The 25,646-nt window shown below is 43.5% G+C and overlaps 3 protein-coding genes across 15 annotated transcripts in view; 1 reads left to right on the forward strand and 2 right to left on the reverse strand.

Annotated features, from left to right (window-relative positions):
* The window catches only part of LOC134170333 (protein FAM169B-like), a 38,667-nt gene extending 36,931 nt beyond the window's left edge, over positions 1-1,736 (reverse strand). The window contains exon 1 of the mRNA XM_062631641.1: positions 1,637-1,736. Coding sequence (XP_062487625.1) covers positions 1,637-1,670 — 34 coding nt within the window. The 5' untranslated portion in view covers positions 1,671-1,736. The remainder of the gene's footprint in view (positions 1-1,636) is intronic.
* PGPEP1L (pyroglutamyl-peptidase I like) lies at positions 497-16,691 on the forward strand. 10 transcript variants are annotated; one of them, XM_062631669.1, is made up of 7 exons: positions 502-778; positions 2,581-3,026; positions 6,056-6,419; positions 9,077-9,129; positions 13,994-14,110; positions 14,592-14,818; positions 15,760-16,691. In XM_062631669.1, the coding sequence occupies exons 3-7, from the start codon at positions 6,323-6,325 to the stop codon at positions 15,926-15,928; spliced, it is 663 nt and encodes a 220-aa protein (XP_062487653.1). In that variant the 5' UTR covers positions 502-778; positions 2,581-3,026; positions 6,056-6,322; the 3' UTR covers positions 15,929-16,691. The 10 variants fall into 10 exon arrangements, 8 of the variants coding, with proteins under 8 accessions (XP_062487678.1, XP_062487697.1, XP_062487653.1 ...); XM_062631677.1 differs by lacking the exon at positions 502-778 and adding an exon at positions 1,341-1,530; XM_062631694.1 differs by lacking the exon at positions 2,581-3,026 and having other exon boundaries at positions 500-785; positions 6,267-6,419.
* Positions 16,497-25,646, reverse strand: part of IGF1R (insulin like growth factor 1 receptor) — a 179,217-nt gene continuing 170,067 nt past the window's right edge. For all 4 annotated transcript variants that reach the window (XM_062631629.1, XM_062631637.1, XM_062631623.1 and 1 more), the window contains exon 21: positions 16,497-24,099. In XM_062631629.1, the coding sequence (XP_062487613.1) occupies positions 23,733-24,099 (367 nt within the window). In that variant the 3' untranslated portion in view covers positions 16,497-23,732. The remainder of the gene's footprint in view (positions 24,100-25,646) is intronic.

Below are 25,646 nucleotides of genomic sequence, written 5' to 3' on the forward strand. Positions count from 1 at the left end.
AAACATTCGAGAGTAATGAAACAGAGGAAAAATGCAGACATCAATGGAAGTGCCCAACAGTACAATGCCTGCTTAGACATGAAAAGCCAAGTCTCACTCATCTAGATAGTTTAAAACATCACCAGAACTCAGTCTTCCAAACCCCCCCCCCCCAAAAAAAAAAAAAAACCAACAGCATTATTACAAATGTTTGACTTTCGTAAGTGGCTGATAGGGACAAAAAAAAACAGAGCAATCTGACTACGGTGCATTTAGCCATGAGCAGCTAGAGGAACTAATGAACAACATCATTATTTTACTGAAGGGGATGAAGTAGGTGCTTTAGATAAATGGTAGCAACTTAAAATGTGTTTCAGAAGATAAATTCACTTTCTCGCCATTTACCTGCTAGCGTGACAAATTAAGAAAGAAGAATATAAAAACAGACCAGGAGGGAAAGCAGAGCAAAAGCTAACTGAGGTGATGCAACGGGCCCTTATCCAAACAAGTGTGTGAACAGAGATTCTTGGAAGTGCTCCTAGTCAAATATAAACCAGGAACGCTAACTCCCTTGGAAATCCACGGCAGAGCATGGGCAGAAGATCCACCTGTCCAAAAACCTGCTCCTTTACCAAGCCCGAGGAGCACTGCCATTTGGGAACTGACAACGCCTGCTGTTTCAAAGCAGTAAGTCCGCCAGGTAGGGAATGACGGAGTTCTCTCTATTGGCCTCTGCTGGGCTGAGCAGCTCTTTGCCCACTGTCAGAAACACCAGAACCTTAACTTCTGCTGAAAGAAGGTGAGGGGTGGGTGGCTTTTTTCCCCAAAAATTCATCATTAGAGACCGTGTATTTCTTGTTCTAGCCAGCCCATGATCAGCGAAGTTTTTACTGAAAGCAAAGGACTCTGCAATATAAAAAGCCTTTGTATCTCTACACCAAAATAACCCAACTAATTATAGTAGTCAAGAAGAACCGTGTTTACTGCTCCTTTTGTCCCTGTTAAACCATGCTTCTTTTGTCAAGCCATGTTTTCGCTCAGTTTGGGTAAACACTTGCTGATGCTGCCCGAGATACGACCTTAAAAATGTAGTGGTATTTTTACACAGCATTCCCTCAGCTCCTCAGTAGTTCTCAAGTCCCAAATCTGTGTACCTGCGTTGTGAGACCCCTGAACACACGCTGGGAACCAGCGCTGGGTGAGGCTTTCGACAGCTGGCACAAAGCCGTCAGGAATCCCGTAGCCATGTTCAGCACGGCTCTGGATTAGCCTGAACGTGTAAGAGTTACCCGAACACTCGGGAAAAGGGCAAACCCCCCTGCAGCAGCCCGCTCGGGCTGCCCCGTCCCCCTCAGGCGGTGCTCTGGGGACACGGAGGTGAAGCTCCGGGGCTCGCCCGGTCACGACCGCAGGCGGCTGGGCAAAGTTTTCCTGGAAAGGCCCGAGTGTTTCGCGGCGCCTCGGCCGCTTGTGGAAAACCTGCCCGCGGGGAGCCCGCCATTTCGGGCTCCTCACAGGAGGCGCCGGCCCCGCCGTGTCCATCCCCTGCGGGTGGGCAACCGGGCCAGCATGAGGGAGTCGAAGCGAGAGGGGCGGCCACCGCCGTGAGGAGGCCGGGCCGCGGGGGAGCTCCCGAGCGCTCGCCCTCCCTTCTTACCAGCGGCGGCTCTTCCTCCTCCCGCGGCCTCCATCACTTCCTCTGAGGCGGGCTCCCACCGCCGCGGCCCGCCCCTGCCCCTGCCCCGCACGGGATGGCGGCGCGGGAAGCCCCTGAGGGGCGGAGGGGAGCTGACAGGAAAAGCGGCGGTCGGAGGGCGGCTGCGGAGCCAAAGGGAGTGGGACGGCGGTGGGGAGCGGTGTGTGGGGCAGCGGAGGCCGGAGGGGCGAGGGGAAGCCGGCTGCGAGCTGCAGGCTGAGGGCAGCCCTCGTCCTCTGCCATCACAGACCGGCCTCGGGCGGTGCCGGCACAGGGCTGTGCCTTAGCTTCCCAAACTGCGAGAACAAGTTCCAAACCCTTCATCCCAAAGGCACACAATGGCAAACCGTAGAGCTGACACCAGCTTCTTTAAGCTCGGGTGGCAGCAGCACGAGTTTTATGAGGGGAAATAAGTAAAAATGACATTTTTCGTAGTATGCTTCAGCGATGTGCCGTAGTGATTTGTTGTCGATATGAAAGAGGCTTTCGGAAGACATGGGCAAGCAGCCTGCTGTTTGTTATTACAAGTGGTAAAATTGAGGTATAGAGACTAAAATGAACACACAGATGTTAACATTATAAAGTAGGATCCAGGTGTTGACTGTTGGGAGCTTCCTGGGTGTCAGATAGATCACTTCGTTACCCTTAAAGCAGCGGATCTAACTTAGCAAAGTCAAAGAGGTGAACAGTGCATGGAACTAGCGGTACGTTTGCAAAGAAACCAGCTTACCTTTGTACTTATGGCTGTGACCTGGAGACTGTTTCGGGACAGCATCTTGAGCGCTTCCATTAATGAGTACTCCGTTGCCTGTCAGCACAGTGACCAAAAGCGCCATGAGGCTGCTCCTCCTTTGAACGGTTTAAGACACACAGTGAAGTGGATTTGTGTTTTCTGTCCTCAACAGGAAAACGTTCTCTCAGCCCATACACGGATGCTCCCAAAAAAGCAGATGTCACGCAACCACGCTCCACGGCACATCACTGGATCTCAGCACAATCTCATGATCCTTAGGAGCTTTCTACCTTCCACCACACCCTGTGTCGTGCTCGGCCCTGTTTGATGCAGCATTGCTGGGTGACCTTGCCTGAGGTTTACTGAGAACACTGTTAAGCCATGAGAAAGTACACGAGCTAAAGGCATGAAAGACAAGAAACTTAAGTCGCAGAAGCACTGCTGTTGGCTGGTGAGAGATTCAAGGGAAAAGATACAGGAGGAAAGAAAAGCAGAAAATGTGAAGATAACTCAGTAATGCTGAGGATCAGCCCACACCAACAAAAGACACAGACTGACTTTCCCCAGCATACTGGAAACTTCCTCAGCTAAGACTCCTCAGTTTTCTTACAAGGAGTTGTAAGCATATTACTGTTTACCCTCATAACCTGTTAGTCCTAGCTATCTATTTGGCATATTAGCTGATAAAGACTTACTTAAAGTGTGTATATATCCTGCTTGCAGGGTTTGTGTACGGTAAATGACACCTGAACAACAGCAACCCACTGATTGTGAGTTGCATGCTCTCCTGCTAAAGTACTTTCTCCCTGCATTAAACTATTATAAACAATTAAAAATAAAATCTAACAATCCATCCATACACAGCAGTTGGCTTTTGCTAATACTGCAAGAAGACAGGAGCTGAAATGGCAACAACCCCCTAACAGCTTGGCCACATTTATATTACATACAATTTCAGTTTTTTCCATTATTGCTAAGCATTGAGTATACACTAGTAGCATCAATTGCAAAAGAGCTAATATAAATAAGGCAACAACATAAAATATATAATACTTTCTATCCAAAAGAAAGGTAAGTGAATTTGCCATTACGTTTTTCCATTTACCATTTCTGTGGAGTTTGCTTTAGAAGAGGCATTGCTCCACGGGGAACAGTGAGCGTTACACTGAAATGTTTGTCACCTCTCTTTTTGTGACATTGCATTCCATCTACTTAAAGACTATGTTAGGTCTTTCCTGAGGATCATTTATTTTTATTAGAATGGAAAAGAAATATAGAATGTTAGAGCCTGAAATTTCTATTTAAAGTCCCATTACAGTTTAATGTTAAATAGCATAGCAGCTTGATTTCTCCTTCCTCTCATTAAATGTTAAACAGCTGAGATAAAAAAAATGGAATATATTAAACACCTAAGAGTTTAAAGCATTGGTCAATGCCTGCCAATAACATGAAATAAAAAATCTATATGCAAGTAATAATAAAAGAGATAAAAATTAAAGAGCTGTTTCTAAATGAAGAGCCATATTCAATTCTTGTTACCATCAGTACTAAGAAGCTGTTTGAGCAGTGTTCTGGCAGTTCTGCAATGTGGTCAGAATGCACTTGCAGAAAATACATTTTTCTCTAACTCAGCAGTTCAGAAAATTTTAAAATGAATCAGACAACTCTACAGAAAAATATTCAAGGTGATAACCAGAGCTTTCATAGTCAAGTTGCTTCCATTTCTTCTTTACCTCAGGATGAGTGCCATGCCAATCACATTTGCGTATAGAGAGAAAAACAACCAGCGTTCAGCTGAGTCAGCTCTGGCTGTGACTTGTCTTCAAATAGCCAGGGCTTGGTTTCTTAATTATGGATGGGGAGATTTATTTGCACAGGCCTCAGATATCCAGTGACTTGTGTATCTGTTGTTATGGGCACATACATGCGAGTGAGTGCTAATAGTAAAGCTACAGTCATACTGTCACAATGTAATGCAGTGCATTATTCCTCCATTTATAATACTGTGCACATAAAGCTTGGGAACAGAAACAATAAATTAAATCAGTGCAAACCCTAATTTTGGTGCACTTTGTCAAATTCCTAATTTATTCATACCACTAGCATTCTTCCCAGACTTGCACAAGCATACAGCATCACTAGAAATATCTTGGAATCTTTACTACCAGATCAGCAAACCTCTACTTACGGAAAGGGACTAAGCTGTTGAAGGCAATGCTCAACTGATGAGTTATTAGAAAGTGGCTTGGAGGGATTTCCCCCAGATTTCTATCAGTTTCTTCATAAAGGATTAGTGACATAATCTTCCTTGTTCCATCTTTATTTCCGCTTTCTTTTGTGAGCTGTGAAAACTTTGAAAACTAGTCCTATAGTCCAAAAAGGCAATATCAATCGCTTGAGAGTGCACAGATGTCATAGACTTCTATCTACTCTATGCAAGAATATCTAATAAAATTCATAATATTTTACAGCATTCAAGCAATACCTTTCTTATAGATCTATAAAGCAGCTAAATTGTACTAAACAAAATACATAATTTCTCATGCAGGAAATTAATTAAGCAACTGTAGACCTTGAATATTGCTTTATTCCTCTCATATGCTTTGTTCATTAGACCATCCTGTATTCAGATTTAACAAAACCCGAAACTGGAGAATTTTAGATGTAATTCACTGATGTCAGTGGCAGATTTTGACTTATTTAAAGCTGCAGAGGACTGTTTGCTCTATGCGCAGCTCCTTCAGCCACAGCAGTGAATAAAGGTTAATTTGGCAAGTTATATTAGTCAGGGGAAGAAATGGCTGCTGGAATCAAGGTCTTTTGATTTAGAAGAATCCACAAATTTCTTTGTGTCTCAGCACAGGAGGATTTAAATGACTGACACAGCCCATAGCTCCAAACCTCACTCAGGCACGAACCAGTCCAACAGATTTCTTCAGAGATTTTTTTTGTCCTTAAGGTCTCACAATTACCAGCTCCCTTGAGATTATATAGTGGCTTTCTATTCTTAGCATATTTCTCCCCTCCCTCTCTCTCTCACATGCACACACATACACTTCCTACTCAAAACAAGACCTGGCAAAACCCTCTGCCCACATAGTTATAATTCCCAAGAGAACTTGCATATGCTTTTGTTTTGGGCAGTGACAATGTGCATATGTTTTGATTTTGGGCCCTCCCCTATTGGTTCGCATGCTTCAGTTTAATGAAGACAGACCAGTTATTAAACTCACCAGTTTCAGCAGGCCATAACCCAGCTTCCAGACTTCATTTGACCTTGCAAGTTGGAATGAGATTTTGTAACACGTTGCCTATTCAGGGATATTACTGAGTAAATGTTTTGGCTTAGCAAATACACACGTTTTACTTACGGTGTTTTGAAGGAGCTTGAACTATTTTATAAAGAGCTTAAGATAAAGATCAGGGTGAGTAAACTGGCTAACTGCTATGAAGAGGAACGGCAAAGTTACCCCTGAATTAAGTCAGTAAGAAAAAGTCTATGAACAGTAGAAATGGACAGATACGTTTCTTGTAGTGAAGTCATTCCTCACGATTGAAGTGAATTACAGCTGTGCTAAAAATAGAATATCCACAGAGATAAAATAAAATTGATTCAATTAATTTTTGGTTTACTTGTACATAAACAGGTTTCTGAGGAAAAATGTGGCCGGATTTTTGCAAGAAGTTTCTTTAAACCTTTCCTGTCCCTTCCTAAGTACTATTGCATGCCTAAAGAAGTTTGGGACAGTCCCGGTCAACCAGCCTGTCAGTCACACTTCTATCTTTAATACAGAGACGTAACAATGTTTGCTTCGAAAGTGACATAAATCACAAGCCATCCCTGTCATGTGAATGCAGACATCACAGTTGGAAGAAAAAAGGGTGCCCCAAATAAAGAAGTCTGCCACAGATATATGAATTATAATACTGTTGGAACTGAAAGACAACAAGATTCCACCTTCTGGAGCACAGATTTCATGGATTCCAATTCCAGCACTGTGGTTGTAACTGGTAAGATTTTTATTTTCTTCTCCTTGTAGCCAGAGATGGTATGCACACATGCTTGGTCTTTGTCGTAAACAGTTCCCTGGAAGGAAAAACAGTAGCAAATGGTCATACTAACAATTCCAAATGGAAAATAACTTGCTGCGGTGCCTTCCTAAGAAAAATCAGATGCATGTCAGGAAACAAGACTGCAGTCTGCCCTCTTTACTGCCACCCAGTTTGGTTTGTTGTTCATTCTCTCCATGTCTTAATCTTTGTTGACATTCTCTCTGATCCAAACCACATAGCTGAAGGCAGTGCAGGCTAGTATGAGATAAAGCTTACCCAAAAGGAGGTCTGAAGCAAGAAAACCAGGTTGCATCACAATGTCACATAGTCGGTGTCCAGAATTAGAGCAGCACATGGCAAGTTTCAAGGTCTCAGTTTCATGGCAAAGTAAGGGAGTTTTAAACAGGAGATGCTGCCTCATCACTGCTAAACTAAACCATTAAATTTAAATATACCAAAGGAGCATGCCTGAACATGCAGCACGAGGGACCAAATTGGGAATTTCTCTTGCTGGCTATCACTACTGCTGAATCATAGTGGCAGAAGCACCAGCTAGAGAATTCTGAGCTTTAAAAGGTTAAAGCTCTTAAGGAATGCTGCTACTCACTACTCCTCTAGTTGCCACTGGCTCGTTTAAAGGCAATGATTACACATATCTTGACATGTGAGTTGCTGGATAATTTTCCACTGCAGGTCATCTGAGGACATAGGAATGAGGTTGAAGCTACATCAAAGAGATTTGCATCTTGCTGTTTTCAATTAAACACCTTTTTTTTTTAAGTTTCAATAGCTGCAAGATGAGCAGAACTAGTTTGGCTTGCTCTAGACATCACTGCAGTTGAACCAAGTGGGAGTGTAGGAGAGAACAAGATGTTTTTGCTAACCTCTTAACAGGCTGACAGTCTGGTTCTGTCCTAAGGTATTTATGGCACATACCCTTGATGGGCACACTTCTTAACATCCTGTTAGGTTTTTCCTCCCCTTAGATAGCCATTGAGGTGCAGAAACCTACTTGTTCAAATGGTTTTAGACTAGTGTGTCCCATTACGGACACAGGTGCATCTTTAAGCTATTACAGAGATTATCATAGCTTGTCTCTGTCACATTTTCACCTGCTCATAACATAAACCTGCTGGCACTGAGCCCAGTTTGTTATATAGTGCCTAATAATACCCAGACAGTTAGCTCTCCAAGTTGTTGCAGGTAGTTCTGTACTGTAAAACTCTTACCTTAAGTCATTTTTCATGGAGTGATTTTATCCTAAGCAGTAGTTTCTTATGGCCACCACTGAGATGCCTGTATTTAATTGTGAGATATTTAATAACCTTATACATAATTCTATATAATATACATAACTTCAGTTCTGCACACACAGGTACAGAAACATGCACAACAGCTACAGCTTCAAAATGGAGTAGGTGTCACCCTAATTTTGCTCTGAGAATAGAGTGGGACTAATGAGGTTTTATCTTCCCTGTTAATGTAAAATGAGTACTATTTCCCTTGTTCCCTCTCCATAGTACAAACTTAAACCTGGGGAAAACATTGTCAAAAATATTAGCACCATCAGCCTTTTCATAATATTAAAGAGAAAAGATGAAGCAGTTATGAAATAAGTATTAAGAAATTAAGAAATGCTTGAAGTCTAGCATTAAGCTGTCATAAGCCTGCATTTAGGATTAATTGTCCCCACATGCAAGTACCTTTCACTGTGAAAAATAGCAGTCATATACTGTCAAGTATTTATTTGTCCATTTAAGGATTTTTAAGTATTTAAGAGTTACAGCATTGCAACCATTTTACAAACTAGTTTTCCAGCCACCCAGTATCTAGGACTTGGTAACATTCTGGATTGAGAGGAGTAACTGAGATTAATGAAGATCGTGGAGTTTTCCATCAAATGTTTTAATGATAAATTGCCTGTCTAGCTCAAAATGAGGGCTTTTTTCCTTTTTATTTAAAAAAAGCCTTTCACATAAAAGGGTGCATAAAATTAAATGTAGTACTTTGGATTCGAGAGGTCCTTTTGCCTTTCCTCTTCTCTTTTCCTCTGGGGAAAAAGCAAAGGAAGAGATTTTGCCCAGCACCACAAAAAGCACATTTTCCCTGAAAGTTTTCACTGGGATTAAAAAGAAAAAAAACGAAACCCAACATCAAATGAAATAAAATGTTACTTTTTCAATCATTTTCATTAAATATGCCTATCTTCAAGAGCTTTAACCGTAAGAATGGCACTTACAAGAATTGACTGTGGCCTGGGAGTATTTAACACCAGATGTTTTAGTAGGGGGGTTTCTATGGGTGATGAACCTTGCCCAAAATCATTTCTTTGATCTGCCCTATTGGCTCTGGCGCATTTACCAGCTTCAGTTAAAGTTATCTCATAAGAAAGCGTTGACATGAATGAAGATTGTGAGATCTGTTCTTATATCAGTGCATATGAAAAATTAAAATACTAATTCCTGAAGTGCTATAAAGGCTAAATCCTACCTAAAAACTCAACCTCCATAACCAAAAATATGAAGATAAAGAACAAATATGTGTGTGCATGCGTGTCTGCACCTGATCTATGATTGCAGAGCAAGCATAGGTTAAGCACTTTTCTTTCTTTTCAGGTTTTGGTCCCTTTAGACAATACTTGGTTAATCCTAGCTGGGAAGCAGTGAAGGTAAGCATGGAAAAAAAGGAAGGGAGGTGTTTTATTTTGTGGCAATCCTGATACAATTGTTTTCAGGCTTTCCATTCCCTTCAAAAAAGTTATTTCGCATGACTCATTAAACAGAATTATGCCTCATGGAGCAGACTCCCAACATAGAAGAAAGGAGAATTAAGAAGTAAAACATTGTTTTATTGGCAAGATTTTTTTTGTGTGCTATTTAAGCACTTTTCAAAATATTATTCTTGAGTTTGAAAAAAGATATTTTTACCCAGGGTGCCTTTTCTGCACCTATTGCATATACCACAGGTTATCTCTGCTCAGTAAACACATGATCTCATACCACAACTCATTTTTACATGCCTGTGTGAGGTGTTTTCCTTCTCATTAGTTGTAACCTGTTGAGCTCTGCCTCCTTCGGGAACACAAAGCCTAAAGCACACCAATTCTAAGTGTGTTTTCATGTTTCGTCTTTGGCTTCCACTTTCAAATGACCAAAGACCAAAGCTATAGCAACTCCACCAACCCATATGTGTTTTCTATTCTGGCCTTGTTGGGTGAAGAATACTGAGTGAAACTTTGTATTTGGTAGAATAAATTCATTACCCACTCAGAATCATGGGGGATGTTATCCCTGTAGCCTAACAGGAGACAAAAGTACTTCTGTGATACCTTTCCACACCCCAGTCATCACAGGAGACCCATAAATTACCTTGAGTCCAACTTGACACGTCCCTGAAACCACAGATATTTGTCAGTTGACAATGTTCTTGCTCATTATTTCCTGATTCATATTAGTTCCAATTTTGGGTGCAAGATCATCCTCTTTGGGCTGAAAATAAACCATGTTCTTTATCTGCAAGCAAAACAGCCTAAACCAAAACACACCCATGAGTTTTCTGTAATGCTATGCGCTGGCTGCTCCAGCATTCCATAGTGAAACAGATGTCAGTCCTTGTGTATGAAGGAGAACAAATCCATTTCCCTCTGATGTGACCCCCTCTGCATGGAATTAATGTGTATTCATATTGGGGATGCTGCATTGGTTTCCTGTTCTCTGGCAAAGGTGGTTAATCCAGGCAAATCAGGGAAATTTGCTGCAAATCTGGAAGTACTTTGAATTTCGATAGGCTTCTCCATGCTAAATAGCAATCTTACGGTATTGTTCCATTAGCCTTGTTCACAAGGGTAGCCCTACGGTCTTCAGGAAGCCTGTGCACATGTATTAAAGATAGCAAAATTTAGCATCAACATCTGGAAGTAATCCTGCCTTGGCTTGGGGTTCCTGCATGGATCACTAAAGTGGCATAAAGCCCTCCCACCGAGTCTGAGAACTGAGCAAGAGTGCACTCAAACTCATCCTCAAGAAAGTACTGAGCAGCCAGACCAGAGCCTTGCTGATGGGATCAGCTGTTCTCCTGAACCTCTTCTCTTGCTGTAGGGAGCATCAGAGACTGATCCAGTGAGCACACAGCCTATTCCAGTAGTCACATCCCTTCTGTGCCCTCACTGGGCACTCAGAAAAATGGTTGTGGGATATTGTTTCTCTTACAAATTAACCATTTACTACACTTCTGGGGGAATAAGCTGATCTCCATTTTCTGAAATCCTCAGGCATCAGGTGATAAATGTTAGTAAAACTCTCCAAATCTTGATTTCTGCTGGTTTAGAAAGAGCATTTGTTCTGCATTCTTGGATTTCTTCCGGATACTACCATAAGTAGCAGTGCATTCTCCCACGTTGCCTGTTTTATATGAAGATACAATTTTCCAAGAGTGTGAGGAGAACCCTGTTGTTTTGCATGAACCCAAGTTCTTATCACAGTGCAAGATGACTCATACACAAATCATTCAACAGCATCTCATCCCTGGATTTCTCATTCCTCAGCAAGTACCCCTTGAGTGTTCAGGGAAAACAAGAGGCAAATGGATCAGAAAGTACAGGTGAACCTGTCAATTCAGGGTCACCGAGAAAAGCTTCAGAGCTTTTATAGTCACTGGCACAGGGCCCAACATGGGTGTCTAGCACTAGTAAGACAGCTTCTCTTTCAGAAGCCTGTCTCACTCAGTTTTTCATGGTTCTCATAACTCCGTTCACCTGAAATACCCTCCTACAACACACACGAACGCTGAAACACTGAACTCTGCGGGACGTGCGCCCTGAAGGAAAACACCACCGAGTATTTACCCTGTGTTTGCTGACAGTTCATGTTGAGTTACTGTGATGTGTTAGTTTGTCAGCACCACACAGGACCCTCAGAATCCCAGATTCTCCAAATTATTTCTTCCATGTTACACATTGATGGTCAAACCTAATAACCTGTGATCTGACTTGTGTCTCCTCCAGAAACTGTCTTCAACTTGGCAGTTAAATAACCTATCAGGGCAGTCTACCACCAAGGTCAAAGTCACCAGTTAATAGGGCACAAATGTAAGCTGAGTGACAACATTCACAGTAATTAAACTGTTAGCCCAAAGAACAGGTCACATTTCCAACTGCTTCTGGGAACTATGTTTGCTATCGGGAGATGAGGATCAGATCTCTGGGTGCAGTTTTTCATCCTGCCACTGACCATGTGGTCTTTGGAAATGTGTCATTTAATCTCTCTGTCTCTCTCCCTCTCTGCTTTAGTTTCCTCATCTGTGAAACTAAGAAGACATTGCTATTTAGTGCCTTCATCTCTGTTCTGGAACTTTCTTACACCCCTAAAGCTAGTTTTTTCCTGGAGGTTTCTAAAAGTTCAAGATGCTTCTAACACAACCACTGCACCCGAGCACAACTGTGCTGTGCCAATCGCTTCTCTTTGGGGAGGGCTGTGTAACCACATGGGCCAGAGTTCCAGTGGACCAGGACTGTAACCACAACTCACCAATGACTCAAGGTCATCAGCTGATAACGCTGGATTTCATACCTCTGTCAGAAGAGCCTCCCAACAAAGAATCTGCCTGCTTTCTTTGGAACCACTCTTCCCACAAGAAAGTCCTCCAAAACTTGTGTCCTCCTTTGAAGTTCTCTTTGCTCTTTCAACTACAAAAGAGAGGCACTTGTTTACTGAATGACCTCACCAGTGTGAGCTCCATTTTCCAGATGCAGTTATCCTCCTGTAACCATCTTCAGTCTCTCACCTCAAATGCAAAACTAGTTTTGGTTAAGGCTGAGACAAAGAATGATCTATTTTTTTGTTCCGTGTTTGCACAACATGTGCTCTAATGGGGCATAAGCCCATGGTTAGGATTCTTGGACAACAAAGTAATACACATTATTGACAACATGCTGAAACAGCTGAGGACACAGGGAACTGTCTTCCTTTGACACACATTCCCAGCCCTTTACTCTTGGTCTGGTACCGGTTTTGTCCTGCACTGAAGCATTTCTGTGTGTCTCTCCCATGACAAATGGTGACAACAGAACACCAATCCAGCCAGCATGGGAGAAGAATGGCCTAACAACTTACTGTGGGTCTCCACATTCCATACCAAAGTGATGGGGAGCTGAGACCTCTGAGCTTTACAGCTAAAAAGGAAGAATCTCATTCAATGTTAAAGATGCTTTAGAAAAGAAAATGCTAATTGTGAACCAGCTGGGGTTTGCTTTTTTGGAAGCTAAGACAGAACAGAATTCTTAAACAAGATGATGCAATGGGCTCTCAAAGACTGTCAGCGCCCAGAGCAAGACAGGCTGGCACTGTTCTCTGAATGTGTTTACTTCCCTGCAGGCATTGTTTCCTTGCTTGTGTCAAATAGTTTATTGAGCACAGCTAATCAATGCTTCCGCTGACAAGAAAATTGGAACAGTTTATATAGGAAGCCAGTGTTGAAGGGCAAATTTCCCAGTTAGCTACAGCTTAGAACTCTGGGTCTTGTCCACCCAAGTATCCCTAGAGAAATGAAAACAACATGTAATAGAGAAGTTACAGGGTTTGGGGCTAATCACAGACCTCTGCTGCTTTTTGCCTGTGCCCCCCTAGAAACTTCCTCTGTACCCTCCTTGGGTAGTGCTCTACTCAAATGCAACAGGAACTTTCAGCTGTCCTTTTACTTTTCAGCAACAAAGCTTTCCTTCTGCATCCTGCCACTGCAGCCTCCCACCTTCTACTTAGAGGCTTACTATCAGAGTCTTGTTTGTTAGCCCTGTTCTACTGACAACATAATTTCAAGTCATTTCCACATGACCTTGATTCTCCAGAACATCTTTTACCACCTGGCCAACCCGCTGCTTTGAGGGTGCCTTTGTTTCTTCCACCTCAATTCTGGGCATAACTTTTGTTTCCTTTGGGAAAAGGTCCCATGTGGAAATTCCACTCTACCTAAGTGACAGAGAAGTAACACCCAAATAACTGACATTTCCTTTTACTAGAAAAACATTCTAGACCAGCAAAGAAATGAAACCCAGCCTAAATGTGCCCTTTCTCATGTTGACAGACGCCTCCAGCACAGCTTACCTGAACCAGTTCAAGCCAGCAGATTGCTGGAGTGGACAGCTAATGGGGATTGTCCTTCATTTGTGTCCCTTGATAGTGCAGGTTTATCTACTAGAGCTTTCAGAGGAACAGATCTTACCTACATCAAAGCTTATTTAGAAGCTTCCAAGTGTGGACCTGTATGTCACTGGTCCAGCCCCTTAGCAATAACCACTCCCACCCACTGCAGACTGAGCATCCCTTTGGAAAACACATTTTAGTCTCTTCCAGTCAAAGAAGGGGGAGCTACCATTAAATAAATGAATCTCACTGCTGAGAGTGGTTAGGAACCGTGTGCTTAGACAGCATTACCTTGCTTTTTCAGGTGTTTCCACCACAGTTGCATCAGCCTGATTCTTTATCGCAGTCTGAGAAATCCAATGCTCTCACAATTCCATGCTTTCTTTGTAAACACAGGAGCTGTCCAAGAGAGGCCTTGGCAATAACATAGATCTCCGTATCATGCAGCTGCCGGTGGCTTACCGAAAAGCGAAGGAGCAAGTCTTCAAGATATGGACAACTCTTCAGCCACTGGTGAGTAACTGGGAGGTTACACAGATCTTCCCCTTCATTTATGAGTATCATTATTCTGAGTGGATCTTTAAAAAGATCCCCAGAAGAGTGCTGTGCAAGACGTGCATCAGACAACGCTGGGAAGTGACTATTAAAACTGCGGTAGAGGGTTCAAACTGAAAGTTGGAGCACACTGATTATAGCGTGCTAGTTTAACCCCATGCCATTTGAACAGTGTTGAACAAAGGGAAACAAAAGCCCACCATAAACGGCAAAAAAGGTACCAAGCTCTGAAGTTCTGAGCTGCCAAAACCAGAGTAAAGCATGATTTTATTCTCACTTAGAATCTCTTATCGAAGTTTTCTTCAGGCACGAGCTACACCAAGACTCCCCACCTTGCAGGTGGTGTTTCACACCATGCTTGGCACTACTGCATCGCACCCTGTTCCAAAACAGGTCTCATTTTTAATTTCCTGTTATTCACTCTGGTGGGAAAAACCAGCTTACAGTTCACGTTGGGCTGGCTTCAGCCGCCAAAGGACTCATCATCCTTGAGCAGTGTGGGAAGAACAAAGGCTACCAAGAGATGGATGCTTGTGGTTTTCTCCCAGAAGGTGCCTGTTGCGTGCTAGATGGCCCGGAAAAGATTGAATCTACAATTAATATGAAGATGCTCTGGAAAAGCATTTCAGTGGAAGGGATTGACATCTTTTCCAGAGATGCAGGAAGGTAAAGCATTGCGTGTCAGGGGCTCACAGGGAAAGCAGAAGTAACTCCACAGACTCATTTAACCTTGAGGAATCTTTGCAATGGCTTTTCCTCCAACCAAAATCACTTCAAAGCAAAGTCTTCAGAGGGGCAACACATATGAAATTGGGATGAATTTAAATTCTATGTAAAACAGAAAACCTACAGCCAGTAGGTATTTTGCCACAGATTTCTAAATTCCAAAAGGAACAAGTTTCAACACAGCACACCCTGTGATTAATAACCCCAGTAAACCTGAGCTATTAAGAGTCTAAAAGCAATACCGACCAGTAGCAGATTTCAATCTGGTTTTCCCAACTGGGAGGATACAAAATGTAAACACATACACCAAGGAACAGAGCAATTACAGGTACCTTCGGACCCAGGTCTGTGAGCTCGTCATGTGTTTCAGCACTACTGTAGCAATTATCTCAGTTTTCATTTAAAAGAGGAACAAACCAGTAAACGATCTCATCTTGAAAAACTAAAAATCAGCCGATCTTGGCCCTTAATGTCAGGATTTGCACCTGCAAGTTAACAAGTAGGGAGCTAAGACAAACCCCCTCCTCATAGCGGGACTAAACTTACACTAAAAGCTGTATGTGTTCCATGGTGGTATCTTCCACTAGGCTGTGCGTTACCTTTCCCATCTCACCCAGTTTATAGGAGCCTCGAAAAGAAAGCATGTCTTGTTTTTTATGTAAAGCTCCTTCGGGGAGGGTGTCTGAGAAACCAAACCATCAGATAAGGAACATTTGTTTCCCAAACTTGGTTTCTTTCAGCACTTCCTTTCCTCACTAAGCAAATGCATTGTTAATAATTTCATAAACCAGATCTGGTTTGGCTACTTAACGAACATTTAAATTTAATCAGGTTACTGTTCTGTAATTCAGGTTTCTGGTTTTGTTACCTTAACACTGCAGGTACGTCTGTGATTACACCTACTACGCTTCTCTGTACTACGGCAATGGAAGAGCAGCTTTTATCCATGTGCCTCCATTATCCCCATCAGTAACAGCAGACTTTCTAGGAAAAGCATTACAGAGCATTATCTTAGAAATGCTGAAACAGTGTGGGGAGGGGACAGGGTAAGATGGATCACAGAAGAAAAAAGAGGATTTCTCCAGGGAAACAAAAGCCCATTCCTCAAGCATCATGTAAGAAGGACAACAGAGAAACCTAACAACACAGACAGCTGATGAGGCTTTGCGCCACCATAGTGCCTTATTTTAACCAGAGGAACTGGGAACACCAAGTTAGTGCCATTTGTTTTTGCCACTGCCTTTTCCAATGACTGTTGCAGGAAACTGTTAAGCACGTGCTGCTGGATGCCTCATCTCTGGACTGCTGCAAGGGTAAACAAGCAGGTTTTCCTCAAATAAAGAAGTAAGTAAATAGAAAGGCTTGCCTTATTCAAGGGAACTACCTACTGCAACCCAGTAGTCAAGGTCCCATCAGAAAAGGGTCCACAAGCTCAGTGTCACTGGAAAATACCTTTGATTTCAAGATTATGGCAGCACTGACCTCTGCTAAGATTTACTCAGAGGAGCACAGTTAAATGCAGCCTACAAGGGCAGAGGGAGACCAGAGGTGTTTTGCTCTGAGTTTTCCAACCTGTACTCGCTTTGCGTAAGGAGCAACAAATTCAGAAGCAGGCAAATGCATACAGAATTCTTTTATTTAACTTAAATCATGTAGTACTGAAACTACTAGAAAAAAGCAGAGTAAGAGAAACTAAAGGAGCCTTAGCTTCAGCCATTCAAAATAGACAAAGTTTCTTCTTTTCATAATGTAAAGAATCCCGAGTATATCGCAATAACAGGAATAAATTCTTACAACAGAATATACAAAAACATTTTGAATTTTTTTTTCTCTACTGATTCATTTTAATATAAACACAGGAATTTCTTTAGGAATAATTTATACACAGCAAGTCTTTTTCTGTAATAAATTGGCCATGGTATTGTTTCATTTTCTCTTAAAAAAATTTAAACAAGAAAAGACTGGAAAATGTATTTGCAACTGCATCCATTCCTTAGCACTTTCTAGTTTTGTTTTTGTCCCAGAGGTAGACAAACTCTGGCCAATCCTTTCATCTCAAACCTCACTGGTCCAGCAAACAGAAGAGCTGAGTTTTGGACAGTATCTATATCATGGGAACCCTTCGGCAATGCGGTCAGGCAGCTCCGGGGAGCGAGGGTGAAGGGATCATCAGTACTCTTAAATAACAATAAATAGGGACCCTGCCTTGCTCGTTTCAACAAAGCTCCAAATGGTGCTCAGCAGCTTCAGAGGCTGAGCACAAACTTTCAGAGTGGGAAGAAATCAGCAAACAGTTCTTCAATAGCAATTACAAAAACCACCTTCCCTCTCTCTCTTCCATAGTCGCATCCTTCAGACCACGTGGCCACTGCAAGGCTGGTCCTGCACTGCGCATGTCAGCCTGGGTAGCAGCAAGACCCGTTCTGTTTCCCCAACCAGTGAGGTTCTTGTAATCCATTAAGCCAACTGCCCTAGACAGTAACGTGAAATGACCAGCTAAGATGATCCCACCCCAACCAGAGGGCTCTGGAAGACCAGGATACTGAAGATACAGAACATTCCTCCAACTCCTTTATTCATTTGCTGTATACAGGGACACAAAGCTTGGGCGGGCGGGAAGAGGGACAAGCCACGGATTGGACAAGTTCGGGATCCTTTTTGGCATATCGTAAAGCTAGCTAGTAAACTGGTACCGTGAAAAACAACTGATCACAGACAGACGCACCCATACACAGACACAGGAAAGTGCCCTTAAATCATAGTTTAGGCATTTATAAACTACAAACATTTTATAAAATTATTCTATGTACTTACAAAATGCAATGGAACATTGAATTAGTTCTTGTAAACCAGATCTTCGTCAACTGACTACCCGTAATCTACTGGACTTGAAGCCCTATTGAAAATGCTAATGGATTACTGATCAACAGAACACAGAGTAAAGGAAAGATGAGCACGCACACATAGGCACACACACAAACTCATGATAGTCTTCAGGTACTTGCAGAACAGACCAACTCTACAGATTCATACAGACTGATGACACCACCAACTATTAAACTCCTGGCAATCCATTTACCCTTCCAGATGGGAAGTCCAGAGGTTTAGTTACAAGTACCAACGATCAGAATTGTGATACCTGAGCTCCGATGCTGTCCCACAGATGAAGCTCAGGAAGCCACCTCAAACTTCTGCCAAGCCCTGTGTCTTTGTAAATACCCATTGCCACATCCTGCTTCCATGCCTCTCGGTTCTGATCTACCTGGCCGTGCTCAATTGCAGAGGCTGTTCATCTCTGAGCAACCAGTCTCTGAACCAAGGCATCCTTTGAAGCCCTCCTGCCTGTTCATAGTTCTGTATCTTCAGCACCCCTGGCCACTAGTGTTGTTTCTACACATCATTTTCAAATCCTTGTCTGCACAACTACTCGTGGGTTAAGTTGCAATATCTGGCTTTTATCACTGGTTAGTAAGGAGTGGATCCCTTGCACCTTCCTCCGCTGTTGTTCAGCCCAGTGATTAAATACATGGTTGACAAACAAAATAAGAATAACAGGAAACAAGTGTTACTTGTACTAATGGAATGAAAAGGGTTTAAAAAGATATATATCTATAATATAGATATACATATGCAGATATATATATATGTATATATAGATATATATGTATGGAGTTATACCAACAATAGGAGTGTTGTTCACTTAGACTCTGATTGTGCCCAACACCCCTCAGCAGTTCCCAGAGGACCCGCGAGCAGTCCCACCTGGTGACCAGTCGTCCTGGGCAAACTGGGCTTTCATGCCTTTGTCTTTCAAGACCAAGAGGAGCATCATCAGTGTGCACACCCCTAGAGCCATACATCGCTTTGAACCAGCATCAACGAGCAGAGGCATCGCACTGGGAGAGACTCGGTGCACACCGGCTGGCCTCGCGCTTCCCATCACGCTCGGCTTCCGCGGCTGCTTTATCACTCTCCTGAGAGAGCATCTTATTGAGTACCACGCAGCTGACACTTTTCTGTTCACGTGCCTTTGCAACCAAACCACCTTCTGTGCCACCGAGCAGCTGTTAAAATGCGAGTCAGGGGAGCACAACAGCCGAGCACCACACTCGGAGCCCCCGCTCCCCACAGCAACGCCAGTGCGTTACCCTGCTGCGTGAAAACATCTTGGTGCCGTCTGTCAAATGCTGGTTTTCAGGGCTGGGTGGGCTTTTGTTTGCAATTTATAAACAAACTGGATTACTTTCACTTTATTCAAACATAGCTGAAGTTCTAAATAAATTTTCCATACCAGACAAGCCAGTGGTCTCAGGGAAGAACAACATTACAAACCGTATTATGACTCTACCAAGCCAACATTAATTCTCAGTTGTTCACATGCACAAACAACTTGATTTACTGTCCAAGGGAAGTCTGCATGAAAAACCCATGTGAATAAAGCTATTCAAAACGCACAAAACACAACAACAACAACAAAAATAGGCTATGGAAACAAACAGAACAAAAAAGGAATTAAGCTTGAACTGCAAACACAGAACGCAATGGTATCATGAAGGTGGTTTGGTCCAGGAGAGCTGACTGTCATCACGCGTGTGGCCGTGATGTCGCGCGACTGTCTTCTACCGCAGTGCTTTTGGAAATGCTCATCGTGATGGGTGCTACGTCATTAGTGTTGCTTCCTAATGCATCTTAAAACCACCTACATACAATTACAAAAACCAGGAACTCGGACAGTTTTAACAAAACCCTCCTAGCCAGCTGAAAGATCTGAGGATCTCCAGTTGTGGTAATCAAATATGTGCAAGAGAGGGGAACAGCCACTGCACCAAAAGGTCACGGGAGCCTCCTGAAAAACAGAAAACCAACCCCAAACTGGTAAACCCACTAAATCTGGCTGGTTCCTTAGGGCTAGAAATGCTCCCTCCAAAGGCCAACTCTACAGTACTTAACCACAGCGCTGTGCATTCACACAAGGCTGGGTACAACTCTAGGAGTCAAGCACCACATTATTTAGATACCACAGCCAACACCTGCACCACCAGCTGCCTGAGCTGGAAAAAGAAACCTTATACATCAAGTTGATGGCAAGCTCGTGTTAGTCCTGTGTGTTTGTAAACCAGTGACACGCTGTCAGAGGGCGGTTAAAGTTTGATGGCTGGTCCATCAGAATCCACAGTTATCTGAAGCATATAAACAGGGGAGGAAAAGGGAACTGAGTTTTTACTGGCACGTTAAAAGACATCAATTCAATGTTAGTTTCAGGAAAAAAAAAATCATCAGTGCTCTCGTATCAAACAGAAGCAGCAAAGATCCAAAGCTGTAAACTCGATGTAGCAGTTATCACCAGGCAGCCTGGGGCAGGTTTTTTGGTCAAGCCAGCAATGCTGTTGCTGTAAGAGCCAATTCATTTTTAGGTGCTGATTCAGCCAAGTATCTTTTTGGTGCTTGTGGCATCTGAGGGAAATCCAGCAGGACTGAGCCCATTCTGCAGGACAAACAGCAAGACCATTCCCTTCACTGCACAATTATTCTGGGCCTTCAGACACTGTCATCAACCCATTTCTGTAACAGATTTCATCAAATACTCATAATTTGAAGTCCTCGTAGCAGGTCAGCTGTGTCTCTGCTCATCAAACCATGCAGCGTTTTGTTCCTGATTTGAGGACTGACAGGTTACCACGCTAAAAAGCCCTCATGTTTCCTTCAGGAATGGTCCCCTAAGGCAGACAGCCCTGGGATTCCTCCTCACAGTAATGAATGTGAGCCAAAAAACTGGAAACACTCCTTGGAATGGAGGCAAATGTTCAGAAGTGACCCTTTGTGACAGGCAGTGACTGTTCCCCTCCAGAACCTAGAGCATGTGGTATATGGAGTGAGAGGTTACCAGTATCAACGGCATTTATTGGCTGCTGAGACATGTGAGATGTATTCTTTTTTATATACACACATATAAAAAAATAAGAGTGAGGTAGATAAATGTTTGAAAAAAATCAAAACCTGTCCCCCTGTCATACTCAAAAACCCTTATCTCAGTATTTAGATTTATTATGGGGCATCTCTACAGTGATTTAAACTGATATCACAAAAATAAATAAAAAATCCTACATAGAATACCTTCTTAATTAACTTTTTTGTCTTTTTCATTTTTAAAGGGGAAAAAAATAACTATGGGACAGAGGCAAGAGAAGATAATGGGACCTAAACTACACAAGCAAAAAGCACTACAAACTTTTTCAAATCTCCAGTCAAAACTAGCAATCAGTCTACTTGAATTCTTTGTTCTTACTCAAAAGATTGAAGCGTTTCCATCCCAGAACCACCTCTTCACTGCCATCGTTTGGTTGGATCAGTGCTAAACAAAGGCTTAGATGCTGAAACAGACATTAAGAGGAGCAACGGGTATGACTCGGTGGTTGCAGACTTTCTGGTGGCCCCCTCCTTCCCCTGTCACCACGGCTTCTGCAACTGAACAAACAAGCTTACTCGTTTTCCTTTGTTCTGAGGTTTGGTCTATGATTTAAGCAACAAGCTTGTACTTGCACAGGTTTCCATAGCAGCCAACACTGAACTGTTTGCTAGCCAAGCCACTGGCCCCAGCTGCACTCTGCCCACCCAGCCCCACGGAAACAGCCTGCTGGGTTCCAGTTGGTTTCGGTGTTATTTCTCTTCCCTAGGGTGCAAAGTGCAGCCCCGGTGCCCTCCATGAGGGCTTCTTCATGGGGAAGGTGAAGAGCTGGGGCTTGCTGGAGCTTCAGTGGCCACCCTAAGGCTGCCTGGCACCACCAGCTGCAACTGGTCCGGCTCTTACTCACGGGGCGGAAGGGTGCAAAATCGTCTTTGTAAAAACCAGTGACCCAAAAGCCTGGTGTCTGCTGCTGCACCCAACAAATACAAAACAAAGTACATACATATGTGTGTCTGTGTGGGGGGAGTGGGTGTGGGGATGGCAGGTGGATGCGTGCTGCAACCAAAACAAGCGGGGAGGGAAGGAGGGGAAGGACCCTTGTACAACAATGACTATAAACACTGAACAAGAATGTACTAACTATTTAACCTTTTTGTTTTTTCTGACCTGAGTTTGTATCATGCCTTGCACTGTAAGAGCCTCGCACGCTGCCTGGGCAGAGGAGAGCGAGAAGGAAGGAAAAAAAATGGGATTTCAACACACCACAGCACTGCTCGAGTTGTTTCTGTGCAGGGTGTCCCCTCCTTCTTTCTCCATGTTGCCCCCCTCAAAAGCCCACACAGCCAAGATGTTGTAAAACAACCAATGGAGAGGAGAGAAAAATCAAAAGCAAAATAATTAAAAAAAAAAAAAAAAAAAAAAAAGAGGAGGAAATGTATTTATAAAAAGGCATTGAACAGTTCATGGCAAATCATATGAAAGGTATCAGTTACTGGGAAGGAGGAAGTAAAGAGTTACACACTATAGTACAAAGCATAAGAAAATCTGTTGAAGTGGGAGGGGAGGGAAGGAGGGCAGACCTGAAGGTTCTCATAGATTAAATCCACAAAGATAAAGAACAAAAAAAATAGCAGCTTTTTTCTGTACAGACATATAGATGAGTATCTGAACCGTAAAAAAGTTATAAAAGTGACACAAAAGACAATGTGTATGCAAATGATCCATGGTCTAACATAGAACTGCAAGACCCTTCGAGAAGTCTTAATAATAAAGAGAAAAGGTCAACAAAGCATCATGTACTTGAATCCGGTCACTGCTGTTTTGTGTCTTCTCCAATCGCTGTTTCCTGCGAGCCTGTGCGGAGGGCAGGCTGCCCCGCCGGAGACCTCAGCCGCTTCCTTTCAGGCTTCTCCTGGTTCGGTTTCGGCATGCGGCTGCCTCTTGTTGTGTACGAAACGCACGCGTCGGTTTAGCTCACCACTGCCAGTTTTGTCCAGAATTGGGTGGGATGGGGGCACGGCGGGGTGCGGGGTGGGGGGGCTGTTTCTCTACCCCATCCCTTTTATCTTCTCCATCACAAGAAAATAAAATAATCACATTTTGTCCAGTTTTGAAACAAAGAGCTCGACAATTTCATTATTTTTTGTTATCTATTTTTTTGTTTTAAATACCAGTGTATGGTTGAACAGAACGTATTGGTCAGGATCTCGTTCAGACAGAGCAGTTGGTTACTGTGCTCCTTCATGCCTACGAAACAGAAATGAAACAAAACAAAACCCCAGAAACCAAAAAACCAAGAGAGTTTGGGTTATTTTTTGGCAAAATTTGGCAGCGTTGGAAGTGGGAACAACCTTGGACAAATGAGGGCCCTTTTGATTCTCTGACGTGTTCCTAAAAAGGTTAAAGAGCAACGTTAAAAATCCAGTCTTTCTGTCAGCTGAGTTCTCTTTTTGTGTGGGGTTTCTGTCGGGTTTTATTCTATAAAGACCTACGGTGTCAGGCAGGTGCTTGGAGGGTCCCGGAGCCCCCCGGCCTGCGCTATCTTTGATCTGATCAAAGTGCTGTACGGCTGGACTTGCACGCAGATATGTTTCCCATTATGAAGCAGAGAGAGACAGAAAGAAAAGAGAGAGAAAGGATAGATAGAGAGAAAGACATCAGATCTCAAGTTTTCTGTCGCTATGAAGTGTTAACATCAGTTTTAAAAGGCCAACTGTGCGCCCCATGACTGGAGTCCTGGACTGAAACAAACATCTGCTTGCGTATCGGGCACAGAAAAACACGACAACTTGTTTGACTGGAAAAAAGGGTTCTCCCAAGTGCAGCTACGGCAGTTCTGAAGATCCACTGAGGTACAGTAGGCTGTTTGAACACATTGTGATTTCCTTTCTTTCTTTCTTCCCCCAATGCAGGTGTTGCTCCATGTTGTGAGATTCTGGCTGGGAAGGATCAGCAGGCCGACGACTGGGGCAGCGGTAAGGCCCTCTCGTTCTTGCGTCCCCCGTTCATGTGCGCGTACGGCTGTCGCTCCTCGAAGCTGGCCCGAAGCACCACCACGCCTGGGCCGTTCTCGGCTTTGTGTCCTGAGTGCTTGTCAGTGGGTTGGAGGGTGGAGGAGGGATCTAAAGGAATGCTCTCCATGTTTTCAGTCTCCAGGTCAAGCTCCTCTGTGTCCGGAGGCTTGTTCTCTTCACTGTAGAAAAAGGAGACCTCTTTGAACGCTGGGTCCAGCTCGTCTTTAATGCTACCAATGATTTCCAGGAAGGAGGGCCTCATTTTGGGGTTGTACTGCCAGCACATGCGCATCAGTTCAAACCTGCACAGGAAACACACAGCAAAACCATTTACTGAGGTGTTCTACAAGCTCTGGCTGGAGCCCAACCAGCCGTGATGGAATCGTTCAATTCCAGAGGAAGACAAAGTGACAGAACCTTTATAGACCAAGATCCCCCTGTCCCATTCCAACCGTCTTCCTAATCACTGATTCGAGTATCTCCTGTCTCCACCTTCTCCACTCTCACTTGCCCACAGAATCATCTCATGGATACCTGACATCCAGAAGCATTTTGTCCTTTTATTCTGACTTGGTATTTCTCTCTTCTTCCTCCAAAACGCCCTGGGCTCACTCAACCCATGCAGATACATGGCAGTGCCTTTCAGAGTCTCTTTCCCAACCAATCCCTATCAATACCATCTTGGAAAACATTAAGGTAGGAAATGCATGTGAAGTAAAGCACTGCTTCTTCCCCCCCCCAAAAAGAGAAAATGACATTAAATTAATACTAATCCCTCAAAGACACTCTCCCATCTTTTGTTTTAGAATTACATTGTTTTCATTTAGGGCCAGGGCTGCATTAATATTTCACAGCGTGTGAGATCATCTGTTTGAGCACATCCACGATTAGATCTGTACAATGTCCCATGCTGGCAAAACAAAACCACAGAATGAAACAGTAACACCTCCATAATGAAAACAGTGTTTTCATGACGCAGCAAAATTGGATATTCCTGAGAGATCGCCCTGAGCTTTAAACACAAGAAAGGGTTTCACTGCCTGTGAAGGTGGAACAGGGCTGTCTTCTGTTACAGCCCAAGTAATAGGACACATTTAAATAAGAAAAGGGAGACTGACATTAATTCTTTGAGCCAATCCCATGCGTGTACACAGCAGTCAGGAACGTGCTGCGTGCAAGGAGTCACCACTGGCCAAAACTACTGCTTTCTGTGCTGGAGTGAGAATGGACCTAAGAAAACACCAAGGAAAAATCTCTTGGTTAAGGTAACACAGTGGAGATTCAATCACGGCTCTGACTTCCCTACGGCCCCAGCACCAGCAGGATCCCCTCAACCTGCCTGGCCACATCCCACCCCTGCCAGCACACCAAAACATCCAGCTTTGGTTCTATGAATCAACAATGCCATTTCCCTCACCTCCACAGGTTTCCCAAGAGCAAGCAAGCCATTCTGTGTGATGCTTAAACCAGCTCTCACCGCCTCGTGCCCCAGCAGCCAATTACTGCAGCTCTGAATCAGTGTGGAATGTTTCATTTTTCACTTAAAAAGACAAAACCAATAGAACACGAATTCACTGCTTTTTCAAACAGCACCTGGCTCCATCACAGAGCGATGTCTGAGTGACTCCAGAGCCCCTGCTCCAGAGCAAACCTTCCAACAGGACTCTCACTGGAAAACCCTGCACTCTGCAGCCTGTTGCTGCCCACAGCAGGGTCTGGTGACTCTGGGAACCCCAGCCTGAAACAAACCAAAGCAAAGAAATGCCCTCCCCAAGGAATATAGTCCTTGAGGAACACCGCTGCATTTCCCATCGGGTGCACTAGACGTGAACCCGCAAAGAGACTGAAC

Source organism: Pezoporus occidentalis, unplaced genomic scaffold (genome assembly GCF_034315485.1).
Source record: "Pezoporus occidentalis ecotype Australia unplaced genomic scaffold, CSIRO_AGI_Poc_V1 ctg11, whole genome shotgun sequence".
Lineage (NCBI taxonomy): Eukaryota > Metazoa > Chordata > Aves > Psittaciformes > Psittacidae > Pezoporus > Pezoporus occidentalis.

What these genes read in the sequence shown, in the direction of transcription:
- PGPEP1L (XM_062631694.1), top strand. Translation starts at nt 6,323, where the DNA reads ATGAATTATAATACTGTTGGAACTGAAAGACAACAAGATTCCACCTTC. An exon ending in CAGCACTGTGGTTGTAACTG is followed by an intron (nt 6,420 to 9,076) that starts GTAAGATTTTTA and finishes CTTTCTTTTCAG; the next exon opens with GTTTTGGTCCCTTTAGACAA. An exon ending in TTTTCCAGAGATGCAGGAAG is followed by an intron (nt 14,819 to 15,759) that starts GTAAAGCATTGC and finishes TTAACACTGCAG; the next exon opens with GTACGTCTGTGATTACACCT.